This window comes from Suncus etruscus, chromosome 3 (genome assembly GCF_024139225.1).
Source record: "Suncus etruscus isolate mSunEtr1 chromosome 3, mSunEtr1.pri.cur, whole genome shotgun sequence".
NCBI lineage: Eukaryota > Metazoa > Chordata > Mammalia > Eulipotyphla > Soricidae > Suncus > Suncus etruscus.
The window spans coordinates 2,284,992-2,308,728 of NC_064850.1; the positions used below are offsets into that span (position 1 = coordinate 2,284,992).

The window sequence follows — 23,737 nt, forward strand, 5'->3', positions numbered from 1 at the left end:
TAAAGCCCATGCCTGGAATTCAGGTTCGAATTCTTGCTCTCAACATCCCTCAAGCTCCAGAAGGTTCTGGCCTTCCTGTCTGCAGCAATCAATAATGAAGTAGTAACCATTGCTTTTGTTTGTTGCCTGGGAGTACACTGGCCAGTCAAAGGTTTAAAACCTGGAATCATACATTGGTGGTCGGAATGCCCCTGATTCAATGTCACTATGTACCTAAAATACTACTGTGAATGACTTGTAATCCACTTTGGTCAAAATAAAAATTATTATAAAAAAAGGATGCAGGTAGTATAATATATACATATTAATTAAAAAACATGGACTCTGTTCTTTCCATCTCTGGATTCTTGGAATCCACTAACGCCCTCACACCATCACCTTATGTCATCTCTCCTCTTACTTCACCTCAGTTGTCACAGACGTGAGGTGGGGAGGAAGACAAAAATTAGAATCAATAGAGACTTCTTATTCTAGCCCGTTTGCTAAACCATCTCTGTCTGTACTGGGTGTTCTTTGTCCTAGTGACAAGGGTTTATGGCTGAGTAAGAAAGATTTGTACTTCAATACGAAAACATTCCAATGCTTGGTTGGTTAGACTGTTCACTCCTTTATCACTTGCATTGTCCTTCTCCAAATCATTTGTCCTCTGTGGCTCTTGACAAGGTGCCTGCGCAAAGTTAACAGGCGTGCAAAGCCTGGATGAGCAAAATTGATTCGCCTATAATCTGTTTGTGAAGTGATCGGGTCGTGGTTGAAGTGATTTTAATTTCAGAGCTCACGTCGCCAGTCTGTCTTTTTTGTCAGGCAATTAGTTCCACTGGCTGGCGAAGAATGCGGAGCTGCATGCAGACTTCTGAGCAGCTGGGACTGGGCAAAGGCAAACGCCACAGCCTTTTCTTCTTTGGCTTCCATTGAGTGTTCCTCACGCCAGGCTTTCTTTATCTCTTTGGTTTATTTTGGGAAAAAGTCTCTGCTTGGCAGCAGACTCCATTGACTTTGCTAGGCAAAAGAGGAAAACAGATAGGTAAACTCCCATTAGGAGATTTTTTTTTCCCCACTGTTTATCAGAGTGTTTTAGACCTTCAGTGTGTAATTTCATTTAATTTTCTTAATTCAAAGGCTAGATTTGGAGAGCCTCTTCCTATTAATAATGAAACCAAGGAACAGAGAAAGTTGGGAAATTAATCAAAGCTGCACATCTAGTACAGTCAGATTGTCATTTAGATGTCCTTGGTCCCTCAGCTGGGTCACCTGTCTAGTCATTCACAGAGGTCATTGCCTCCTGGCCTTTGGGCGGTGGAGTCACCCTTAAATCAAGAGACAAGATTTGAATCAAGAGACAGGATAAGTAGCCTCAATAGGACATTTTGATCCATGAGACAAGAAATTGGTGTGTACCCTCCAAACCCAAACCAACCTGCAAACCCAACCAACCAACCCAAACCCAACCACTGAAGACATATCACTGGCTCATAGGAATCACATTCATATATGTTCATTGTTGAAATACATGAGCCCACCTGACTGTACACTGGCCTTTTCTTTCATTTATGATAATTTTTTTCTGAAGTAAGGAGAGAACAACATTCCTGAAGTGAGTAAAATGCACTTCTGAGTTGCTGTTATTTTTAATTGTCAAGGTAATACCTTACCTATGAAGGTTGAAGGTTCAGAAAACAAGAACCCTTTTCTGTGTACTTTGTTTTCCCTCCTCACAGTGTAGAGAGGACAGTGATTAGAGAAAGTTCTCTTGGACAGTGCTGCTTTAAGGCAGGCAGTGGTCAGTTAGTGTTTTCCTCACAATAAATTTTATCCTGTTTGAATGCATAAATATTTAATACCATAATAGAAGTGTTTTCTTACTATGTTCTGAGCTAATTACAGTAATTAGTAAAAAGTTGAATGAATACTTTCCAAGGTAGCTGACTCCATTTTAAAAATGAGTTACTAAAAAGAACAAAACAATTCATTCTTAAATATGTCAGAATGCAATTTTAGGTGTCATGCTAAATTATGGCAAGATGCTGGAGTAATCAAGTCAGTGATTACTGCTGACTAAGATTAATTAAAAAAAAGGCAAGAGTAATGCTTGTATCAATGTGGTGTTTAAATAGTCAAAACCAACTCTAGATAGTGATTTAATTTATACTTAGAATAATGAAGTTTATTTATTTTGTATTGTTTTTATGAAGTTTAAAGTATATTATAGTTATTATTTTTATGAATAGCACATCATGGAACTATACCAGGAGAAATTGTCTTTTCATTAAATAACAAAAAGTTTTATTTATCATGATATCAATTCAGTAGGTATGATATTATGTGCTCCCTTTTCTTGCCATGTAATGTTCTCATCTATATTTTGAGGAATAAATAAAATTAAACCATAATAAACAGCAAATAAAAATAGTGCTTGTTGATTTAAATAATTAATAATGGATCTGGATGGAGGTGGATGGTGATAGGGGCCTTTCTCCTCCAGCTCAGGATCACCCAACCTGCGGGAATCTGGATTCAGGAGAGCGGTGGGTACAAAACTCACAGGCAGTCAGGTTTCTTCAGGAGGTAACTATCATCTTTACTTATGCCCTGGACACCACATGTGTGGCCTCTCATACCCATTTACGCATGCTATCCTCAGCTTGCGCTGCGACTTAACTTTTGTCAGCCATCTCTTCTCTTGCTTCCTCCTCCATTCTGCATCCAGGAAAATCTTTTGCCCCTGGGGCCAAACCTTTTATAATCTACCAAAAACCCCTCCCAGAAATGGGAGGTCTATTAGCAGGTAAGGTTACATAGGAGAAATGAGGTGGGGTTACAAGTGCTAATAAACAAAGTTTGGGCTTCTTGTGATAAATTTCTGAGAATGAGAGATGATTTTAAATTGCAAAATGTCCTAACTAATCTCTTTAAGAAGTATCTCTACGAAGATCAGCAATTGGGTATTTGAGAAAATGCAGTAAAAGCTAAGCATATATAAACTTTTATCATTAACCAATCTCATCTACAATATTTGATGATCTAAAGTATTTGTCCTTGACTAATATTGATTGTACCCAGTTAGGGATTGCAGTGGGTTAAAGAGTAAAGAAGTAAGAGCAAATATCAGTAACTCCTTCAAAAACAGTCTGTGAGAAAAGGCTTAAGAGTTGGTTTGTAGTGGTCTCAGGAGCATTGAGTGGGGAAAACAAAAATGGTCAGATCTAAATACCCAAGCCAAAGTCAATGACAATAGAATCAAGAAAGTCAAACTATCACAAGCTATCCACAAAATGGACCTGTTACACTAGCAGTCCAGGAGGCTAAGCATGGAAGTATGGGATGCATGCTGGGAAGAGTGGTGGAGGGAGGTCAACACTGGTGGCAGAAATGGCCTGAATTCACTGTCACTATATACCTGAAATGCAACTGTGAAAGACTTGTAATTCACAAGGGTCTCAATAAAATATAATAAAAAAGAGTTGGTTTGTAATAAGTATTCTCCTTAAAAGGATCTACTTCATATTTTAGATATTTAATGCACTCAAGTGCTGCACTGTACACATTGAAAGCACAGATGAAATCTTCTCTACCTATACAACCTCCTTGGTTTTGTGTGGTTCTTGAACATAGGAGAGGTTTCCTGATATTGCTCCATTACATTCTAGTGTTCAAATTTAAGGTTCTTGGTGAATTTAAATACATCTATAAGCACGTGCGCGCGCGCGCGCACACACACACACACACACACACACACACACACGCACACACACACACAGTATCCTTGCTATGAGTTATTTTTATTAGCTTTCTCTGATCGAAAGAAAAAGTCTTTGTTTCAGATGAGAAAAAAAATGACAATAAACTCATAGTTTAACAGCATGTTATTTAAGAAAATGTTTAAAAGAGAGGCTTCCCATAGAAGAAATAACACAAATAAGAATAAGGTTTAAAAAATTTATTATGATTATTTACATCAGTTCCTTGATAAGCATATAAATGTAAACTTTTATTGGCGGCATTGTTTCACATATAACTGATCCAAGTTCAGGGTCGGTACTGTCGTTTGAGTGTACAGGTAGTGAGGAAATTTTGTCATATTCACAGAATATACATCCATGTGCATTAGCCAAGTGTCCCTCCCTGTCAAGCCAGTGGTATTGAGACTGTCCCATTGGCCCTGCTTCGGCTCCGCAGGTGGATGCTGGAGTCGGTGACCTCATCCAAGTGCTCCTCGCTCTTCTTCTCCTTCAGGCTGTTGATGAACCTCAGGGTAATTTCATCCCACTCCTCTGGCAACAGCATCAGCAGGAAGCCAATGCAGATGATGATGGTGGCGGCCAGGCGGACCACGTTGAATATCACCTCCTGCTTCAGGAGATCCACAGCTGAGGAAGGAAAAGTGAGTCAGTCGCCACGAAGGACAGTTTCTAAGCTTCAATGAACACAAATGACCCAAGTCAGGTCCAGTTCTAGAGTTCCAAAACTCTCCCTGGGTCTTTCTAGCTGGTCTTTCCTTTTTTTTTCTGTATCATTTTCTCCATACTTTCTATTCATTCTCTCTGAATCAAACTTATTTTTCATGATTTATACCATCTGATTACTTATCTCTATGGTTTTATTTCTAAGACTTTCCCTTTGTATTCTTTGGCATGCTTGAGCAGTTTTATTGGACAACTAAAGATTTTTAGATGACCCAAGCTTGTTATGGTCTAGTTCTTTGTGCATACTGTTCTTCTTCAAACTTTGAGTTGAAATTTATATAAATTAAAACAAACCATTTTAAATTAAAAATGGCATTATTGTATATATGCATAATGTTGCAGGCACAATTTTCATCGAATTTCAAGGTATATTTATCAATTGAAAATATTACTACAAAAAGTATTTACTTTTCAATCCTTACTCACACTTTTTAGTCCTTGGTAACCACCAATATTTTATTGATCTTGTGGATTTACCTATTCTGAATAATTTATATAAGTGGACACATGTACTTTCCATGTCTAGTTTTTTTCCTCTTAGCATGCCTGCAAGATTCAGCTACATTATACAAGTATTAGAATTTAATTCAGGGGCCTGGAGAGATAGCACAGAGGTGTTTGCCTTGCAAGCAGCCGATCCAGGACCCAAGGTGGTTGGTTCAAATCACGGTGTCCCATATGGTCCCCCGTGCTGCCAGGAGCTATTTCTGAGCAGACAGCCAGGAGTAACACCGCTGGGTGTGACCCAAAACCACCCCCCCAAAAAATAATTTAATTCAGGCTGATATATATATATATATATATATATATATATATATATATCACTTTGCATGTGTCTAAATTTCTTAAGCCATCCTCTTCAGATGGACATTAAATGTCTCCACATTTAGTTTAATGTGAATGGTTTTGCTATAAATATTAGTGTATAAGTAGATTTTTGAGTTCTTGTTTCAATATTGGGGAACAGGTAAGTAATAGTGGAATTCTTGATTATTAATATACATTTTTTTACAGACTACTTTTTTTTTCTTGTATTCTACTATCTCTAGCTGAATTTTTATTTGGACCTCTTTATTTAGGTTTCTTGCAGGAACACTCCTTGAATGTCTCTGTATACTTTCAAGAGAATTCAGTGTATACTGCTATCACATCAATTTGTCTCTATCTTAGAATAAATTAAATAATTCTAAGGGTAAGGACTGCCTTATTCAGGACTATCACCAATATCAGTGCAATTATATCCCAAGTGGTCAGAAATTATGTACTGCATGCGTGTTTGAACTCCTTGACAACTCCACTCCTCCTTAATATTCCTTTCCCTTGAATGTATTAAAGTCCTTAGAATTCTGTCTTGCACAATTTGGCATTGGTAAAGCTATGCATTATTTCATATATGTTAATTTTATTTTCCAAATTTAGAAACTTCTAAAAGAAATAGAATGCCATTTTCCCTGTCTTTTCTATAGCCTTTATTTATTTTTATTTTTATTATTTCTTGGGTTTTTGGGCCACACCTGGTGATGCTCAGGGATAACTCCTGGCTATGCTCTCAGAAATCACTTCTGGCTTGGGGGACCATATGGGTTGCTGGGGATTGAACTGAGGTCCATCCTGGATCAGCAAGACAAACACCCTACTGCTGCTCTATAACTCCAGCCCCAACCTTTATTACACATTAAGTACTTAAAAAATTTGCTATTTGTCCTGAACCAAAAAAGAGATGTCAATGGCTTATAAACATAGATTTTAATTATAAATAAAAATAAATTACTGTATACCATAGAATCAAAGGTACAGCCATTGAGGTAACCTACTTCCATTTTTTGTTGTTGTTGTTGTTCCATGTATGTGTTTCACTAGGCAGATTATTCTTGGAAAATAGCTTCTCCTCTTACCCCTGAAGTGAGTCAAATTGCTTTTTCCTCTCTCTGTTCCAGAAGGCCATCTGCTTTACCTCCCAGAGAAGCTTCTGTAGCTTCCCATGGATAATCTGATGGAGAGCCAACACCCTGCACATTTCCTACACTTTCATTAGTAATATCTTACTTGAGAGTCCTCTGCTGGGGTGCCTTTTGTTTCCAGAGGACTTCCTCTAAAAATACCACAAAAGGAGGTTGTCAGGGAGATGACATGAAACCCAAATGATACATTTGGTATTTAATTCTAAAAGCACAACCAAGTAAAAACAGTGTTTATCGATGCACATTTTAAATCGGCTGCATAGTTCTTCTGTTGTTGCCACCTTAATGATATTTAAAACCCTTTTCCCAGGCAAGGGACAGAATTCACAATTGCTAGAAGAAACGACTCAGGAGAGAAAACAAACGAGAAGACTTACTATGAACTTGTGAAATGTCACCAGTACCTGCATTTCCAGGAACACTGAGCACTGTCCCGATGGAGATTAAAATTGGGTATGTCAGTACGACGCCCACATTCACCAGGATGTTGAAGGCTTTAAAATAAAAAAGGATACATGGGTTCAATGAGGATTGATATGCTGGCCCCTTCTTAATGTAAATTAAAAAATAGTTAATTTTTAATTAATAAATTATTGTAGTTAAGAATCAGTGTCTTTGCTAAACATACCTTCTAAGCTTTCCATACCATTTGTCAATGAATCCCCTAAATTTGGAGATAAAAACAAACACATCTCACCCAAGTTCTTTTGTTTTTCTTTGTGCTACCTGGGCTGCCTGATCTCTTGTCAAATGGTAGGCAAAGGATGTACATAACAAATGCAAAGGAGTGAAAGAATCAATTCACTGTGCTTCTTATTAGTACTTATTAGTACCTGGGTGAATTCCTGAGCCAGTGAAAGCAAGCAAAGAATTGAAATCGGGAGACTTAGCTCTTTGGTACTTTGCTATATCATGTCACATTCCAGGACATGATATAAAAGCACCAAAGACTTTAGTGTTACCATATTTTTCGCTGTGTAAGATGCACCTGACCATAAGATGCAAATAATTTTTAGATGCTCCTCCCCTGCACTCAGGCTTCAGCTCCAGGCAGCATTTGCTCCATAAGAGCAAATTTTGGAGGAAAAGGTGAGTCTTTCAGCACGAAAAAAAATATTTCCAAGGACAGTCTAGACCACTTTATTTCCTCTTATGAGGAGTATTTAATGCACAAACTAAGGTATATTGGTATTGGTAATTTACCAATCCTGGGACATTTTTCTTGACATATGCAGATAAACTGAGGAGAGATTTACAGAACCAACTGAAAGTGTAGATTGATGCCTTTTAATATCAGTTAACGTTTAGAGCAAAAATATATATAGTTAAAACATTCATCTACACTAAGAACAATGGAAAATATATACTTGTTTGAAATATAGCAAAAATTAAGTAGATTTCATTAAATGCTTGTTTTAGGGTTTATAGAGTTCAGTGCTAACAAAACTACATCACTTCAGAGACGATCTCCATAGAAATAACTCAGCTATGTTCCCATATCTCTGTGGAATCTAAGATGGTTCTAGTCTATCTCCAAACATTAGGATAATGTATATACTTCTATTGCTATTTATCATTTCAACTTTGAATAAGTCCACTAACTTACATTATAAAATCACTTGCCCTTGATAGCTAGAATTAATTGGACTGATTTTCACAAGGCTTGGGTTCCTTAGATTTCCATCTAACAGTAGTAGCAATCAAGGCAAGACGGTATTTGTCAGTTAATCACGACTTTGGCAGGGTTACAATGGGACTGACTATGCTGAATCTGGACTCACATCAGATTTGGAAGTGAAATATGGCTAATGCTCACAAATTAAGAATTAATTAAAAAATAGAAGTTATTCCAACACAGGACTTGCTAAATTGCCTACTGCCACATTTTTAGCTGAACTGCATATTTTATTCTTTAATTTATTAAAAAATTTTGGAGAAACTGTGAGTGCTGCCTGTGTGTGTTTGTTCTGTCCTGTCTCCTGAACCTCTTGGGAGTGGGCCGAAAAGGGCCTAGAAAATTCGCTCCCCCAGAGGCTCATTCATGGGCCGGAAAGCCAAGGAACTGCTTCCAAACGTGAAAACTGGCTATAGGCAGTACTTCACTGTTTGTGACGTCAGGCTGGAAAAAACTATGCCTGCCCAGTGGTTCTCGACTGTGAGAAACTGTGAGTGCTGCCTGTGTGTGTTTATCTCTTGTCCTGTCTCCTGAACCTCTTTGGAGTGGGCCAATAAGGAAAGACGGGGGGGGGGCTGACTTGCAACATTATGGTGCCTGAACAGCCTGAACCTAGACCCTCAATAACTGTAAGTGAAATACTTCATTGGAAATTTCCTCTGCTGACCATTAAATGTTGTTAGTCATGTGGATTCTGCCACCTTTTTGCTTACGCTTTGGTTCTTTATTATACAAGTAGATTATTCCATTTTGTTTAAAACTAATTGGTTTTGATCTAAGGACAATCACTGCAGTTGGATGGTTGTGGTCTATATTTCAAATGAAAATTGCATTGTCTCTAGTGGTCATGGTTTGTGGAATTTCTGTGTTGGCTCATGTTGTTACTGTAAGCATAGTTATTGGCTGGTATTTAAAAAATAGAAAGTGTAGAAATGGTGAGGCTAAATCCAGTATGGATAATAAGGAAATCTTTCCAACGAAAATTTAGACCAAGGTGCAGGCTGACGAATCCAGCCCCACCATCAACAATATAGGAGTTTTTCCTTTCCTGGAAGAAAAACAACTCAGAAAGTTAAGCCTGATTCTAGTGAATCTCATGACACTGGTGACTCAGACACTGATCAACCTCTGGTGCTAACTCCACAACTGAGGCCTGATTCTATTCACAAAATTGAATCGCACAACAGTGCAGATTCAGACAATGAACCACACGCACGACCTCAGAGCTCTATTCAGAGTAATTTTGCTAATCTGGCCTCAGCCCCTTTACATGGGGTAAATGTTTCTAACTATGTACCCTATCAGATGGAAGAATTAGATTGGTTTAAAAAAGCATGTAAAGAGTATGGTCCAAAATCACCATACAGTGTGGAGTTACTAAGACTTTGGAGCCTTAACTCATCTTGGACTTTGTATAATTTTAAAAGAATCACTGAAATATGCCTGTCACCTAAACAGTGAACTGATTGGGAAATGTACTATTCAGAAGGTGTAAAAGCCAAATAATATAGCCCGGATGGTACGAAAAAAAACAAGTGGCAGGTGTTACTCTATCCTATGAATTATTGATGGCAGAAAATCAATTTGCAAATATTCAGACAAAAGCAGCTTTACCTAAAGAAATCTTAAATTTAATTAGGGATATTGCATTGTCATCATGGGGAAAAATATTGATTCTAACAGCATTGGTAGAGGAACTTTTTAAAAATTACCCAAGGCCCTTATGAGTCATATGCAGAGTTTGTAGGTAAGATTAAAGATGCTTTAAAGTTACAAGTCAAAGATGAGGAGATGAGAAACTTCCTAGTAAAATCTTTGGCTTATCATAATGCAAATTTGGCCTATAGATTAGTATTGAATACATTAAATGAAAAGGCAGATGTGAATGATTTCCTTTATGCCTGTCAGAATGTCTATGGGGAACCCCAACCCCCACCCCACTTAGACTCAGTACAAACCTTCCCAGTTATCAAGGGAATGATGTCTTACTCCCCTTGGGGACAGGACACTTTTTGTAAACCAGATCTTTGCCCAAGATGCAAAAAGGGTCGCCACTGGGTGAAAGATTGCAGATCTGTAAACCTCATTGATAATAACCTAAGTAGAGGTTTCAACACAATCCCCAGGAGGCAAATCGCCTGCTACCATTGTGGAAAACAGGGTCATATCAAAAGAAATTGCCGTTTCCTTATAAATTCAGCTCCTCAAGGGCATACAAGATGCAGGGAAACGCCCCAGGGCCTCCCCCCAGGCCCTTCCGAATCAGGGGCAAAGTTCACAGACAATAATCCTTCCAAGCCCAGCCCAAGAAAATTTATTACGATAAGGGAATTAATTCACTCCACATCAGGGAGTGCTGGATTAGACATATTATGCCCAGAGGACATTACAATTTACCCAGGAGCATGCCCTTACATATTAGAAACTGGCATTGTGGGCCCGCCACCCCCAGATACTATGGGTTTGATTCTTGGCAGAAGTTCCCTCAACATAAAGGGTTTATCAGTAACCACTGGTGTCATTGACTCAGATTCTATGGGAGAAATCACTGTAGTTATTACTGTACCAGTTACATGGACCTTTAAAAAAGAAGACACGATTGCCCAGATAGTAATAGTGCCTTATGTCAAATTTGGGACTTCAGATAAAACTAGAATTGGAGGTTTTGGAAGCACAGATTCGGGTGCTGCTCAAAACCCAATTGTGGCTCTGGTTACTAAATTTAAAGATGAACACCCAATGATCAAACTTCACTTGGAAGGGCAACCCTTTGACGGCGTGATAGATACAGGTGCTCAGGTTACTGTAGTTTCTGATAAAGAATGGCCAAAAAATTGGCCTCTTCAGGAAATCCTGTATTCGCTAGAAGGAGTAGGAGGCCTGAGCTCCTGTCTGTTGAGTATGAGGACTATGATATTTTACAGCCCAGAAAATCAAAAAGCGATAATCAGACCTCATGTGGACCCATTGTCACCATCCCTGTGGGGCCGTGACCTACACAAACAGTGGAAAGCAGAATTCCACATCCCATTAGCTCCAGAAGAGCCCGAACCTTCTTTTGATTTAAAAAACCCAAAATTTTTAGTAGGGGCAACTCATCGCTGTTTGTGGTGAGCTTCATGAGGTGACCTATAACTTCCAGCTCTTTTCTCTTTTGTGTCTGAAAATTATTATTGCAAGAGCTGGAAGTTACAGGTTACCTCATGAAGCTCACCACAAACAGCGATGAGTTTAGTTAGAGAAATAACTAAATTTTGAACTATCCTAATAACAAGAATGTATGAGGGAAATGGAAAGCCTGTCTAGAGTACAGGCGGGGGTTGGGTGGGGAGGAGGGAGATATCGGATTGGTGATGGGAATGTTGCACTGATGATGGGTGGTGTTCTTTACATGACTGAAACTTAAACACAATCATGTACGTAATCAAGGTGTTTAAATAAAATATATAAAAATATGCCTTGAAAAAATTTTATTGCAGGCATGGTGGTTTACAAAGCTGTTATCGGTAGAATTTCATATGCAAAACATTCTAGCACTATATTCTCCACCAGTTAGTTTTCACTTCCTTTTGTAATTGTTCCAGTACCCCCCCCCAAAACTATTCTACTCCAAGCTTCCTTTTGAAGATCACTTTTCAATTTCTTTGATCTTTGGCATTTTGAACTGGATATATTTTGCAGACTGAGTGCAAATATTGATATCTGGGTGAGAACGAGGCTCCTTCTCAATCAACCAGAGCCTGTTGGCTTCACTGAAATGTATTTCTATTTTTCTTTTTTTTTAATTAATTTTTTATTTATTTTTGGTTTTGGGTTACACTCGGCAGTGCTCAGTGGTTACTACTGGCTCTGTGCTCAGAAGTTGCTCCTGGCGGCGAGGGGACCACATGAGATGTAGGGAATGGAACCCAGGTCAGTCCTAGGTCTACTGCATGCGAGACCAACACCTTACCACTGAACTATTGTTCTGGCCCTTTTCCTTTTTTTTTTTTGTTTGTTTTTTAATGGAACAGTTTGATAAACTAAGGATAAGAGGATGCATATAGCCAACAAGTTCTTGGTAGCCTGGGCCCTGCCTGCATTTAAAAGGGATTCAGAACCATAGGCTAATGAGCCCAATTTGCATTTAGGCATAAGTTCATAAGGCACTTTCTGGAAATGACGAGAGCTCAAGAGAAGATGGGAAGAGGAGGTGAATTAAGCAAACAAGAAAATTATAAGTTACCTTTTTTTTTTTTAAATGGGTCACACCCTGCGGCAGCACTCAGAGGTTACTCCTGGCTCTATGCTCAGAAATCGCCCATGGCAGGCTTGGGGGACCATATGGATGCCGGGATTCAAACCACCGTCCTTCTGCATGCAAGGTAAATGCCCTACCTTCAGGCTATCTCTCCAGCCCCAAATTATCTTTTACAGTTATAAGAGATAAGGTATGGTTGAGAGCACAACCATCTTTGTCTTTTAAGTCATTCTTTCTCCCCAATCCCAACTACATTATATCTGATATCTAAGGGGAAAGGAAGAATGTAGGATACGTGGATGGTACCAGGAGCATGAGTGGAAAAAAAATCATCAGACCTAAACACCCAACCCAATGTCAACGACAATAGAATTAAGAGACCCAAACTAAACAAGCTATACACAAAAGGGCCCTGCTAAACTAGCAGTCCAGAGGACTAAGGGTGGAGGTATGGGAGGCATGCTGAGAAGACTGGCAGAAAAAGGTTAACACTGCTGGTGGGAATGGCCCTAATTCACTGTCAGTATGTGCCTGAAATACAATGGTGAAAAACTTGCAATTCACATTGGTCTCAATAAAATTAAAAAAAATCCCAGGAAAGAAAATGCAAATTTGTGTATTTGAAGTAAAAAAAACTTCAGCATTTCAGTAATAACTTTTATATATATTAATATCATATAATAGTTTCTTTGCAGATATTATAATATAATTTTACAATAATAGTGATCAACAGTTTCTTCAATAAGTAGATTTTATAACTTACCAGATATATTTGAATATAAAAATTAAAAACAAACACAAAATAAACCCCTTAAGGATAGGACCAAGAATTGTTCTAAACCCTGTGGTGTATGGCTATCAGGAGGGAGACTGAGTCTTCAGTTTGTTCTGGGGGGGAAGCTTGGGCACAGTGAGAACAGCATTGCTCTGGGCGATGGACATGGTGAACCAGCTCTCATGCTGGGTGGTAGCACACCCAGTGGGATCCGGAGACCACATAGCTTAGTAGAGACCTGCAGTGTCCAGTTAGCTGGATAACATTCAGCCTGAGCAGGCTTGTGTTGGAGCATGAGTTGACATGGTCTACGTGTCCTGAGTAGGTGAATTTGGGGTGGGTGGGGGAAATAATAGTGATTTTGTAGTAAAATGGAGTTCATATGTACTCAGCTGGAGCCAACAACTAGTGAAATTTTGATTAGAGCTGTTCCTGGTTAGACTGTTGTTCCCATACTTCAGCCCAAAGAATAACTACTTATATTTTTGGTTTTTGTTTTTGAGCCACACCCGATGATGCTCAGAGGTTATGCCTCTGAAATTGCTTCTGGCTTGGTGGACCATATGGGAAGCCAGCAATCAAATCCAGGTCTATCCTGAGTCAGCCATATGCAAGGCAAACACCCCTTTGCTGTGCTATCGCTCTAGCCCCAAGAATAAGTAGATTTTGAATCCAACTCTGTCAGTCATTCCAGGCCCTACATGACTTGCATCCCATTGAACATCACCTGTTTCTGGCTTTCTCCTTTACTCTTCACTTGGAAATTAGTCATTTTGGTCCCCTCTGATTTCTTGAGAGCACCATCTACTGTCTACTTTGAGAGACACACTGGGTCATGCATGGAAAACAGTATATAAAAAATAATGAGCAGGGCTTCCAGAAGATCAAATTGTGATCTGAGTAGCCTTGGCCTCCAGTCAACATCTTAGTCTTAGGAGTTGGTTAGTTTTGATGGAATCAATAAGTAAGCATTCAATAACTTCAACCAATCTTTAACAAGTATTGGACATGGACAATCAAGGAATGGAAGGGGGAATTTTACTGTAATGATAGAATTCTCCAAGGAAAGATTGACTGACAGTGTGAAAGGAAGGTAAATTCTGGGGACACTTACCCAGCCACAGCCCTGCCATCCCACAGAGACAACCCCATGGCAGGACTGAGAACGAAGACCAGTGTTCCACCTTGGTGAAATACAGGATGACTGGGGTAAAGGAAATGAAGATCAAGTTGAAGAAGCCCAACGTGGAGACGAAGTGTGCTTCCTCACCAAAGTTGGCAGTTCCGAGAAACATCTTAAACAAAACCTGGAATGGGAAAAAAGCTATAAAGCCACATAGTAGAAAACTTTGGTGTATCATAAAGTCAAATTCTATTCATATATATAATCAAGTAGCCAGCCCAGTCATCATTTCATTGTAGTCGTTGACAACAACAACTTCTTCTTCTTCTTCTTCTTCTTCTTCTTCTTCTTCTTCTTCTTCTTCTTCTTCTTCTTCTTCTTTCTTCTTCTTCCTCCTACTTCTTCTTCTTTCTTCTTCTCTTCTCCTTTTCTTCTTCTCTTCTTCTTCCTTCTTCTCTCTCTTTCTCTTCCTCCTCCTCCTTCTTGTTCATCTTCTTCTTACTTCTTCTCCTCCTCCTCCTTCTTTCTCTTTCTCTTTCTACTCCTCCTCCTTCCTTTCCTTCTTTTCTTCTTTCCTTATTATTTTCTTCTCCATCTTCTTCATCTGCCAGAGGCCAGACCCTAATATGGAAACCAGCAGGACAAACCAGTCTTGTGTGGCCTAAGTACGTAACCTAAGGCATTGGCTAGCCCCAGTGTCCAAAGAAATACCACAGTGTCCTATCAGTCAAACATTCCAGGAAGCTTGTGACATCTTTGGAGCTTCACTAGTTTAGAGTAAAACTGTCCCTGTGTTTCTGATGTAAAGATAGCATGTAAAGATTACCCACAAGATGCTCTCTGTAAAGTTGTCTGTAATGCAGGCTGTTCCATCCGGCCTTCTCTCCATCCACTGTAAAATAGTGCTTAAAAAGCCTGTGCAGCTCAATAAACGAACCTTGACAAGCCTCCATTTGCTTGGTTCCCTTCTCCCCCCCCCCATTCTCTTTCAGGCTGGATCCTCTCTGCACCCACGAATAACTGAGTCCTGCAGGCCAGGACATTTATTGTATTCTTTATAAAGTATACTTTATACTTCTTTATTCTCAACATTTATACAATATCTCTGACCTCATCTTATTTCTGTGACCCCCCCGATCATCATGACACTACTAAATAGATTACTTAGATAATGATTTAAAATTTACAATGTATTCTTTGTATGCTGGAATCCTTGTTCCATCTTTGGCAACACATGATTCCAATAATCACAAAGCAAGCCAGAATTAACCCTGAGGACCTTTGGATATGGCCTCAAAACAAGCAGGAAAAATGCCCTATGACTTGTATATAAAGCAACAAATGCAATAATTTCCTTATGGAATTCAAAACTACTATTGTCTAAGATCTTAAGTGCCACCATCAGTGTAGTAATGCACCTACAAATATGGAGTGAACAATAAGCATAAGGGAAAACATCTAGAAAAATCTAGTATTGAGATGTCAATGCATGGTTTAATTTCAATCTTATTTTGATAGATATTGGAAAGTCAATTGGACATAGACACTGCTATGATGAGAGAAGTAATGATTTGTGTTTGTAAGCACTTTCCTTTCTGAGCTTACATTATTTCCACAAATACTGCTTTTATTTTCCAGATCAACAAAATAATAAAAACATTAGACAAATGGCCAATTAAAGTCACAAACTGTCAGGGGAGGAGCCAAGAATCCATCACTCACATTTCTTGGCTTTTGAATCTCTCTTTTTTTCTAGTGAATCCTCAAGCAATGTAGAATGGAACACATATGCACTTTGGTACATGAGTTTAACATGGAAGTAAATATTAATGGACTCTTAGAATGAATACATCTGTTTCATGATCAGTGTTGCATGATCTAAGGCAATCATCCCAGTCACATAGCAATTTCAGATATTGCTTTTAATTTCAGCCTAACTTAGAATGTTTTCTTTTTGAGAGGTGTAATCAAGAGAATAGGAACATGGGCTAATATTTGGTCACATTAGACATCTCAGTGAGTCTTCAATTTAATAAGTATGTGTCACACTTGTCACACAAAGTCAGTGGGTTCGGAAATGTCAATATGGAAATAGGCTTCATGTCCTTGAAGCTGCAGTGCTAGTGAATAATCAGAACAGACCTTCCTAAAAGGGCATTTACTGCCTTTCAGTGGTTACCTTCTCACCAGAACAAAGAGAAAGTGTCTTTCAGCAACATCCCAAAATGTTGCTCTCTTGGTCCCTGTTTCTGAAGTCATGTACAATGACTGGGAATAAAACTTTCACTGATGACAGGTAGAACTTCAGTGGAGAAAGGTATTTCCATCAGAAAGGAAAAGATACTTGCGATTTTGCTAATAATTGAACTACAAAAGCCACTGGATTAATATGTAGTAAATAGTGAGCTCTCGAGTCAGAGCTTATTTATTATTTCAAAGATCACATAGGAGTTAAAGTCATGATCGTTGGTATTTAAGAAACACTAGAAGAATAAAGGGCTCTTTAGTACTCAACTATAACTGGTTGACGATTTGGATGGTGAAGGTAGGACCGTGGAACCACAAATTTAAATCTTTCGGCTGTATCATTTTCTGGTTGTGTCTATGGGTATCATTAGACAATCTTTCAAAGCCTTATTTTTCTCGTCTGGAAAATGGAGAAAAAACCAATGCCTTAAGACTACTTATAACAGTCTATTAACATAAATACAGTAAGGATTCAATTAATTCTGTATTTCACTACATTACTATTATGCCCTATTAAAAATAGCAGCAAATTAAAGTCTTCATAGTAAGATCAATGAGACACCAACGAACATTTTATTTTTGTTTTTAAGCACTACACTTGGAACTGCTCAGAGCTTACTCATGGCTCTGTGCTCTGGGATCACTACTGGCAGGTTCAGGGAGTTATATAGTGTGCTAGAGATAAAACGTGGGTTGGGGGCAGGGTAGGTGGCGCTGGAGGTAAGGTGTCTGCCTTGCAAGCGCTAGCCAAGGAAGGACCGCGGTTCGATCCCCTGGCGTCCCATATGGTCCCCCCAAGCCAGGGGCGATTTCTGAGCACATAGCCAGGAGTAACCCCTGAGCGTCAAACGGGTGTGGCCCAAAAACCAAAAACAAAACAAACAAACAAAAAAACGTGGGTTGACTGTGTGCAAGGCGAATGTCCTATCAACTGTACTATCACTCCAGCTCCATAATGAACACTTGCTGGAACATGCAGATTCAGACAGTAGCAAATGCTGATGCTTGTCTAGAATAAAATCTGTGATGATTATATGGTTAAACATGGTAGCACATTTTATTAGTTAAATAATCTTGAATTTAATTTTTATGACTTTTTGGTTTGGGAACCATGGCCAGCAGTATTCAGGGATTACTTCTTGCAGTTCTCGAGGGACCATATGGCACGTTGAGGATTGAACTGGGGTTGACCACCTACAAGGAAATCCCTAATCTACAACATTATCTCTGGTCTCTCAGTTTTTTTTCCCCTTCTTTCTAGCCAATATTTTTTCTGCTTATTCTTACCTTACTTGTCTAAGCATGAATGAGAGCTTGACTACAGAAGGAAGTGTATTACATACCTTATATAATGCGGATGTGGATGCTGAGCCCACAGCAAATGCCACTCCTATGATGGAATCAGCATGAAAATTATCTGCATACGCCATCATGACGATACCAGTGATTGCCATGATTGCAGCAACTATCTGCCAAACAGAATGCAAGAGAGATAACACGTTTTAATGCCTCCGTATCCCAGAACAGGAAGACTCCATAGCATTTATTTAATGCATCCTCAAACCCAATGATGCTTTTATACATTATTTTTCATACACAGGAAAGGACATTATTAAGAAATCATTGTGCTCATGAACTATACATTGAGAAAACATGAAAGCTGTTAACATTCTAATTAGCGGTAGTAATGTTAGTCCAGTATTTAGTTCAACTTCTGAGAAATCAATAGCCAATGTGGAGATATGGATAAGACAAAATCACCTCAAAACAATGAACTACATTGCATTTTCAAGTATAGATAATTTTTTTTTTTTGGTTTTTGGGCCACACCCGGTGGTGCTCAGGGGATACTCCTGGCTGTCTGCTCAGAAATAGCTCCTGGCAGGCACTGGGTACCATATGGGACACCGGGATTCGAACCAACCACCTTTGGTCCTGGATTGGCTGCTTGCAAGGCAAACGCCGCTGTGCTATCTCTCCGGGCCCTCAAGTATAGATAATTTAATATTAATATTTCTCAGGTCTTTGGAGTGATGCATGTTTCTTCATATGATCAAGAGTTGATTATGTGGTATAATATGGATTCAACTAAGGCATGACATACAGGCCCAGGGCAAGAAAAAGACAGCGATTGTCTATTGTCTCACTGTGATTTATATGGAGCAAACTTGCAGTGTCATTTGGAATGTCAAGTGGAGACAAGTTTTTCCTTTTATTTATATCCAAATTAAGCCACAGAAAAATAATTTTAATTAATTATTCTGGAGAATTACTCACATAAAGGAAAATTATAATTTGCAATAAAATGTATCATTGTAAATTGGTATGATTGTTTTATATTCAATACAAGTATTAGTTGTCTTAGGGAAATATTCATAAAACAGTCTATCTGTATTTTTATAATGTCATGAGCAGAGTTTTACTAGAAAACATTTCCAGGCAATGGTAAATCACAATCCTGAGCATTATATCATTTCCTTGTGAAGTAATTTTACTGACTAAATCGAGGTGCAACTTTGTGAGAAATTTAAACATATTTGCCAATTTTGTTGAGCTTCAGTTCTGAGTCTTCCCAAGTAAATCAATTCCCTAGCAGATAGCTAGCTTGATCATGTAATTTTGGGAGATACTCTGAAATGTTATTAGGATATTATTTATCACACCAAAATGTAGATCTTGAACATGTTGGAATAGCCTTGCTTGAAATTGGTGCAAAGGGTGATCATAATGACACAAATAATTTAGATGCTGTTAGAAGCAATTTCTTTTGTTAATGACTTCCAAAAGCAAGTGCACAATTGAGTTCAGAAGCAGCTCGGTATTAAAGCAAACTTTATGAAAAACAGCAGGAGAACTGGAGAACAGATGCCGACATGTCAGCAGTGAAAAACCATCTTCATCAAGAGTTATCTGGGAGGCTGCTTGATTGGAGGTGTTTCTCTTGCTGAATGAATATCGTGTTCTCTAGAGCTGCCAGGCATGTGTGCTAGTGAGACTGTTCCTCAGAAATAGAGGAAAAATAATTTGATACACACACCAGGAGGTGTCAAAGAAATTTCCCAAACAAGAAGTAATAGACTTATAAATAAACATGGCAAGAGGGTGATCTAGACATGGAAATTCTGTGAGGACTATCACTTTCTTTGATTTGGGGATTCATAGTTTGATTATGAATTTACAATGATTCTCTTGGTAGTCTGATGCCAAAGTGTACATTAGACATTCACTGGCATTGTATGCCTTGCTTTCTGTTTAATAATGTTCACGGATTGAATTGTTCATGTGCACAGATAAGACCAAATTTGTAGGATAATACATTTGCTTTACTAGTTTCTTACTATCTGCTAAGCATAAGTTATAATCTCTCCATCAAAAGAACAGGTGATTGTTTTCAGACAGGCTAGAACACAGAGTTGATTCTGATGTTAAACATGACATGCTACTTATACTTAATATTATTCAAGGAATTCTTTAGTATATTTTATTGGTTTAGGTAATCATGTGTAATGTATCATTCTGAATTTAGGGAATTCTGTAAACAAACAGCTCACACAAACAATAATCAAACAGAAAGCAAAAGGCTGAAACTGGAAAGTAAGGAATGTTTAGTACTAATATCTCTAGGATATGGTTATTTGTTAGAAACTCTTTCCTGAGTCAGCCATTAGTAAAAGCATGCTTAATTAATATTTTTAATTTATGTTTTCTCAAGATAATAATTTATATTTTACATTTTCCAAAGGTAAGAATTTGATGTAGCCAAGGATAATACAATTTTATAGCAATTAAAAATGATAACTATGGAGGGTCTCTTAAGGATCTTCACATTTTATATTCAAATGTTTGTGAAAATATTAGACTGAACCATTTAAGTTGACACATTAAGTACATCGACGTGTCTTTCATTTGGTATCATGGGGAGAAGCATTTTTCACTTCAGGGAGCCAGATAACAGTTGTTAGTTAAAGTCTAATAGCATGAATTCTAAGTATTAAAGATGTTAGAATAAAATTTCTCAAAGTAGGACCAATAATTTATAAGCTAATAAAGCTTTCAGGGTAGTTCAGTTTGTGGAAACAATAAGTTAAATTATTTTTTACATTTTATTAAATTTTTGAAGTTATAGGGGCCAGAGCGGAGCACCACTGTAGGGCATTTGCCTTGCACATGGTTGACCTAGGATGGACCACGGTTCAATCACCTGACGTCCCATATGGTCCCCCAAGCCAGGAGCAATTTCTGAGTGCATAGTTAGGAGTAACCTCTGAGCATCATTGGGTGTGGCCCAAAAACCAAAATAATTTTTTTGAAGTTATATAAAATATAATTTTTCTATAGCTGTAATCTAAAATATTTTTAATTTCTAATGTCTACACTCTACACAGTTGTAACTAAGGATCAGGATCTCAGGAAAATGTTGGTGGAAACCTTAGTTGGGATGCTAGTTAGGACAATTTTGGTTAACTGAAAATAAATACTCCTTAATTCCCAGAAAGCACATAACCCAAGAAGAGGTCTGAATCACATTTTCAGAATTAACCAGTCACCAGAGAAGGAAATGGATGTCTTAACTAAAAAATGCAATGACTGTTCTAGGGTTCAGCAGACTGGAAACGAATCTTCTTGAGGCCAGTCCTCTTAAGCACTGTGACAGAAGAGCTTGTTGTCCACATGACACACACAAAATGGCTTCTGGTCACATTGGTGCACATATGAGGAATTTACTTGCTGAAATTACTCTATCTCATGGTACCACCTGCTTGGCTTTAGAAAAATATGCTCTCCTCACTGGAATATCTTCCAGTTCTGGTACCATAACCAACTAGAATTGCTTTAATGTGACAGGAGCCTGCCTCTTCTGGGACCCAAATCTGGTTTTGATGAGCTGTTAGCGATGATAGTGACCACTAAACCAACAATGCTTAGATTTACCTTACTGAGCACCTTGGTCCTCTCACATCAGAGTGTCCCCACTAAAGTTGTAGTACAATAAAGAAGATCTATTTAGTTCATTTTCCCAGATGCTACATGAGCATCGTACCTCCTGAGGCAGCCACCTCCCTCGGCAACCCCAGTCACCTCTGCGAACCTCCGCATCTACTTTGTGAGCTGATTTAAGGTGTCTATGAATCTGCTGGAGCCTGTTACTAAAGTCCCAAAAGGTTTGAAGGAAAGATATTTGTAATCTCACTGCATTGTTTATTGCTTTTAAACTCTGCATGAAATTTAGCCTTCTTTGACCTTTCAAATACTTAGTTTATTTGTACAAAAAATAAAATAAAAATCATTTTGTTGTTTGATTTCTTGTATTTCTGATATCTTTTATTTATTCTTTCTTTTCTCATTTGCTCAAACTTCTACTAAGTACAGTGTTCAGGATCTTTTATGGATCTCCAGAGGGTTTGTCAGATGTAAGACATTCTGAGCACAGCAGCTGGGCAATTGCCTTTCAAGCAGCCAACCCCAGACTGACTCTGGTTCTATTCCCAGCATCCCATATGGTTCCTCAAGCCTGCCAGGAGCGACTTCTGAGCACAGAGCTAGGAATAACCCCTGAGCGCCATCAGGTGTGACCCAAAAACAAAAACAAAAAAGACATTCTCACAACAGTGCTAGTTCTTCAAGAGTTTAGCTGCACCTTTGGCTGCGTTTACTTCTGCAGTTTTCTTCAAGGCTCTTAAAGTTCTAAATAAGAGACTGTATCCCAAACAGCCTTTGCTAATTTGCCTTATATTAATCTGTTTGGGGAAATCAGGTGAAAAACAGGAGCCTCTTTGGCTCACAACTTATCTTTAAATCTCAATTCTATTGCAAATTCTCAAAGTTAGAGTTAGACTACTATTGGGACTGTTCTTTCATTCAAAACTATAGTCAGTCATTGAAGGTGTTGTGCATGTCACCAGGTTGGCCAGCAAGAACAGCACTGATGATCAATTTTCATAGATTTAGAAAAAGCCATTTTTATAGAACCAACCCAGATGCCATCCTGGCACTGCTCATGCCCATGTTACTTTGAGGTTCCATGCAGAACCGTTTAATAATCAATGAAATAGAACAAAATAAAATATGGGAGGAATAAAAGAAATCTCTGATTGCTCAAATACTGTGTATGCTTATGGTGGGGGAGGTTAAGGTGGGAAGGTATATTTTTAGGTTAAACCAAACCTTACTGGTGTAGAGCATCAAACCAAGCCTCCCATACCTGATTTCCTCCCTCACACACACACTTATTCACATACTCATTTATTTTCATGAATAAAATGGTTGAAACTATCCAGAATAAAGGACAGAGGCAGCTCAATGGGTAGAACCATTGCCTCATACACTTCCTAAATTGCTCAATAGTATTCTCTATGGTAACTTTAGCACTGCAAGCAGTAAGCCTTGAGAACAGCTGCATATGACCCCAAACCAAACCAAAACAAAAGTGATTAGAATAGGAAAGAGTAATAGAAAGCCCAGAAAGACTAACAAGTGTGTGTAGTGGATAGAGTGGGCTTAACCTTATAGAAAGATTTGTGGATTCATTGTAGGCCAAAAATTGTAGTCATGACAGCCTAGCTTTCTTCTCTCTGCAGCCATTGTCACCCCAAAAGAAAGATGAAAGATTCGTTTCATGCCCATCTTTTTAACTATCTTTTCTAGAAATCATGAATGTTCTGAATAGAGAATTACGTTTTCATTTGAATGATCAGTACTGTATAACTATCAACCAAAGCAAAGATGGAAATAAAATAATTGTCTTGAATCTTGAAATTCATGATATTGGCACAAATCATGAGTGACTCAGCTCCAGTTTTGACTTAGCACGCTCTGATACTTAATTTTAATTCAGAGAATAGTGGTTTATACTAGGAAAGTTTCTGTTCAATTGATATTTCAACTTGTTTTTGGTGGATCTCAGAGTCTTCCAAATCCCAGTCTGGATAGCTAGCTGTCTAAAATCCATGACAGCAGGAAAATATTAGATTCCAAGTGAGAAGGCTATATATTTATTTTCAAATTAATCTCAGAATGTTGGTGTGTGATGAACTGTTCTCTGTCCACCAATTTTGTACATGTATTCAAGGACACTTAAAAATGGAGACAAATTTCAATTGATAAAATAAAAATAAGAGAGGGCCAATATTTGACTTCGTTTGTAGCCTGACATTTGCTTTCCATTGTAGTGAAACATACCAGGTGCAGAGAAGAAAACTTTCAACTAGTGGCTCATTTCCTTTTAGGAGAATTTTTGTTATTAAATTTTCTGG

The 23,737-nt window shown here is 38.3% G+C and overlaps 1 protein-coding gene across 1 annotated transcript in view; it reads right to left on the minus strand.

Moving 5' to 3' along the window:
* Positions 1–3,922: 3,922 nt before the first annotated feature.
* SLC35F4 (solute carrier family 35 member F4) overlaps positions 3,923–23,737 on the minus strand; it is a 289,437-nt gene continuing 269,622 nt past the window's right edge. The window contains exons 5-8 of the mRNA XM_049770404.1: positions 17,828–17,953; positions 14,229–14,421; positions 6,829–6,918; positions 3,923–4,367 (exon numbers count right to left, since the gene is read on the minus strand). Of these exons, the coding sequence (XP_049626361.1) occupies positions 4,126–4,367; positions 6,829–6,918; positions 14,229–14,421; positions 17,828–17,953 (651 nt within the window). The 3' untranslated portion in view covers positions 3,923–4,125. The remainder of the gene's footprint in view (positions 4,368–6,828; positions 6,919–14,228; positions 14,422–17,827; positions 17,954–23,737) is intronic.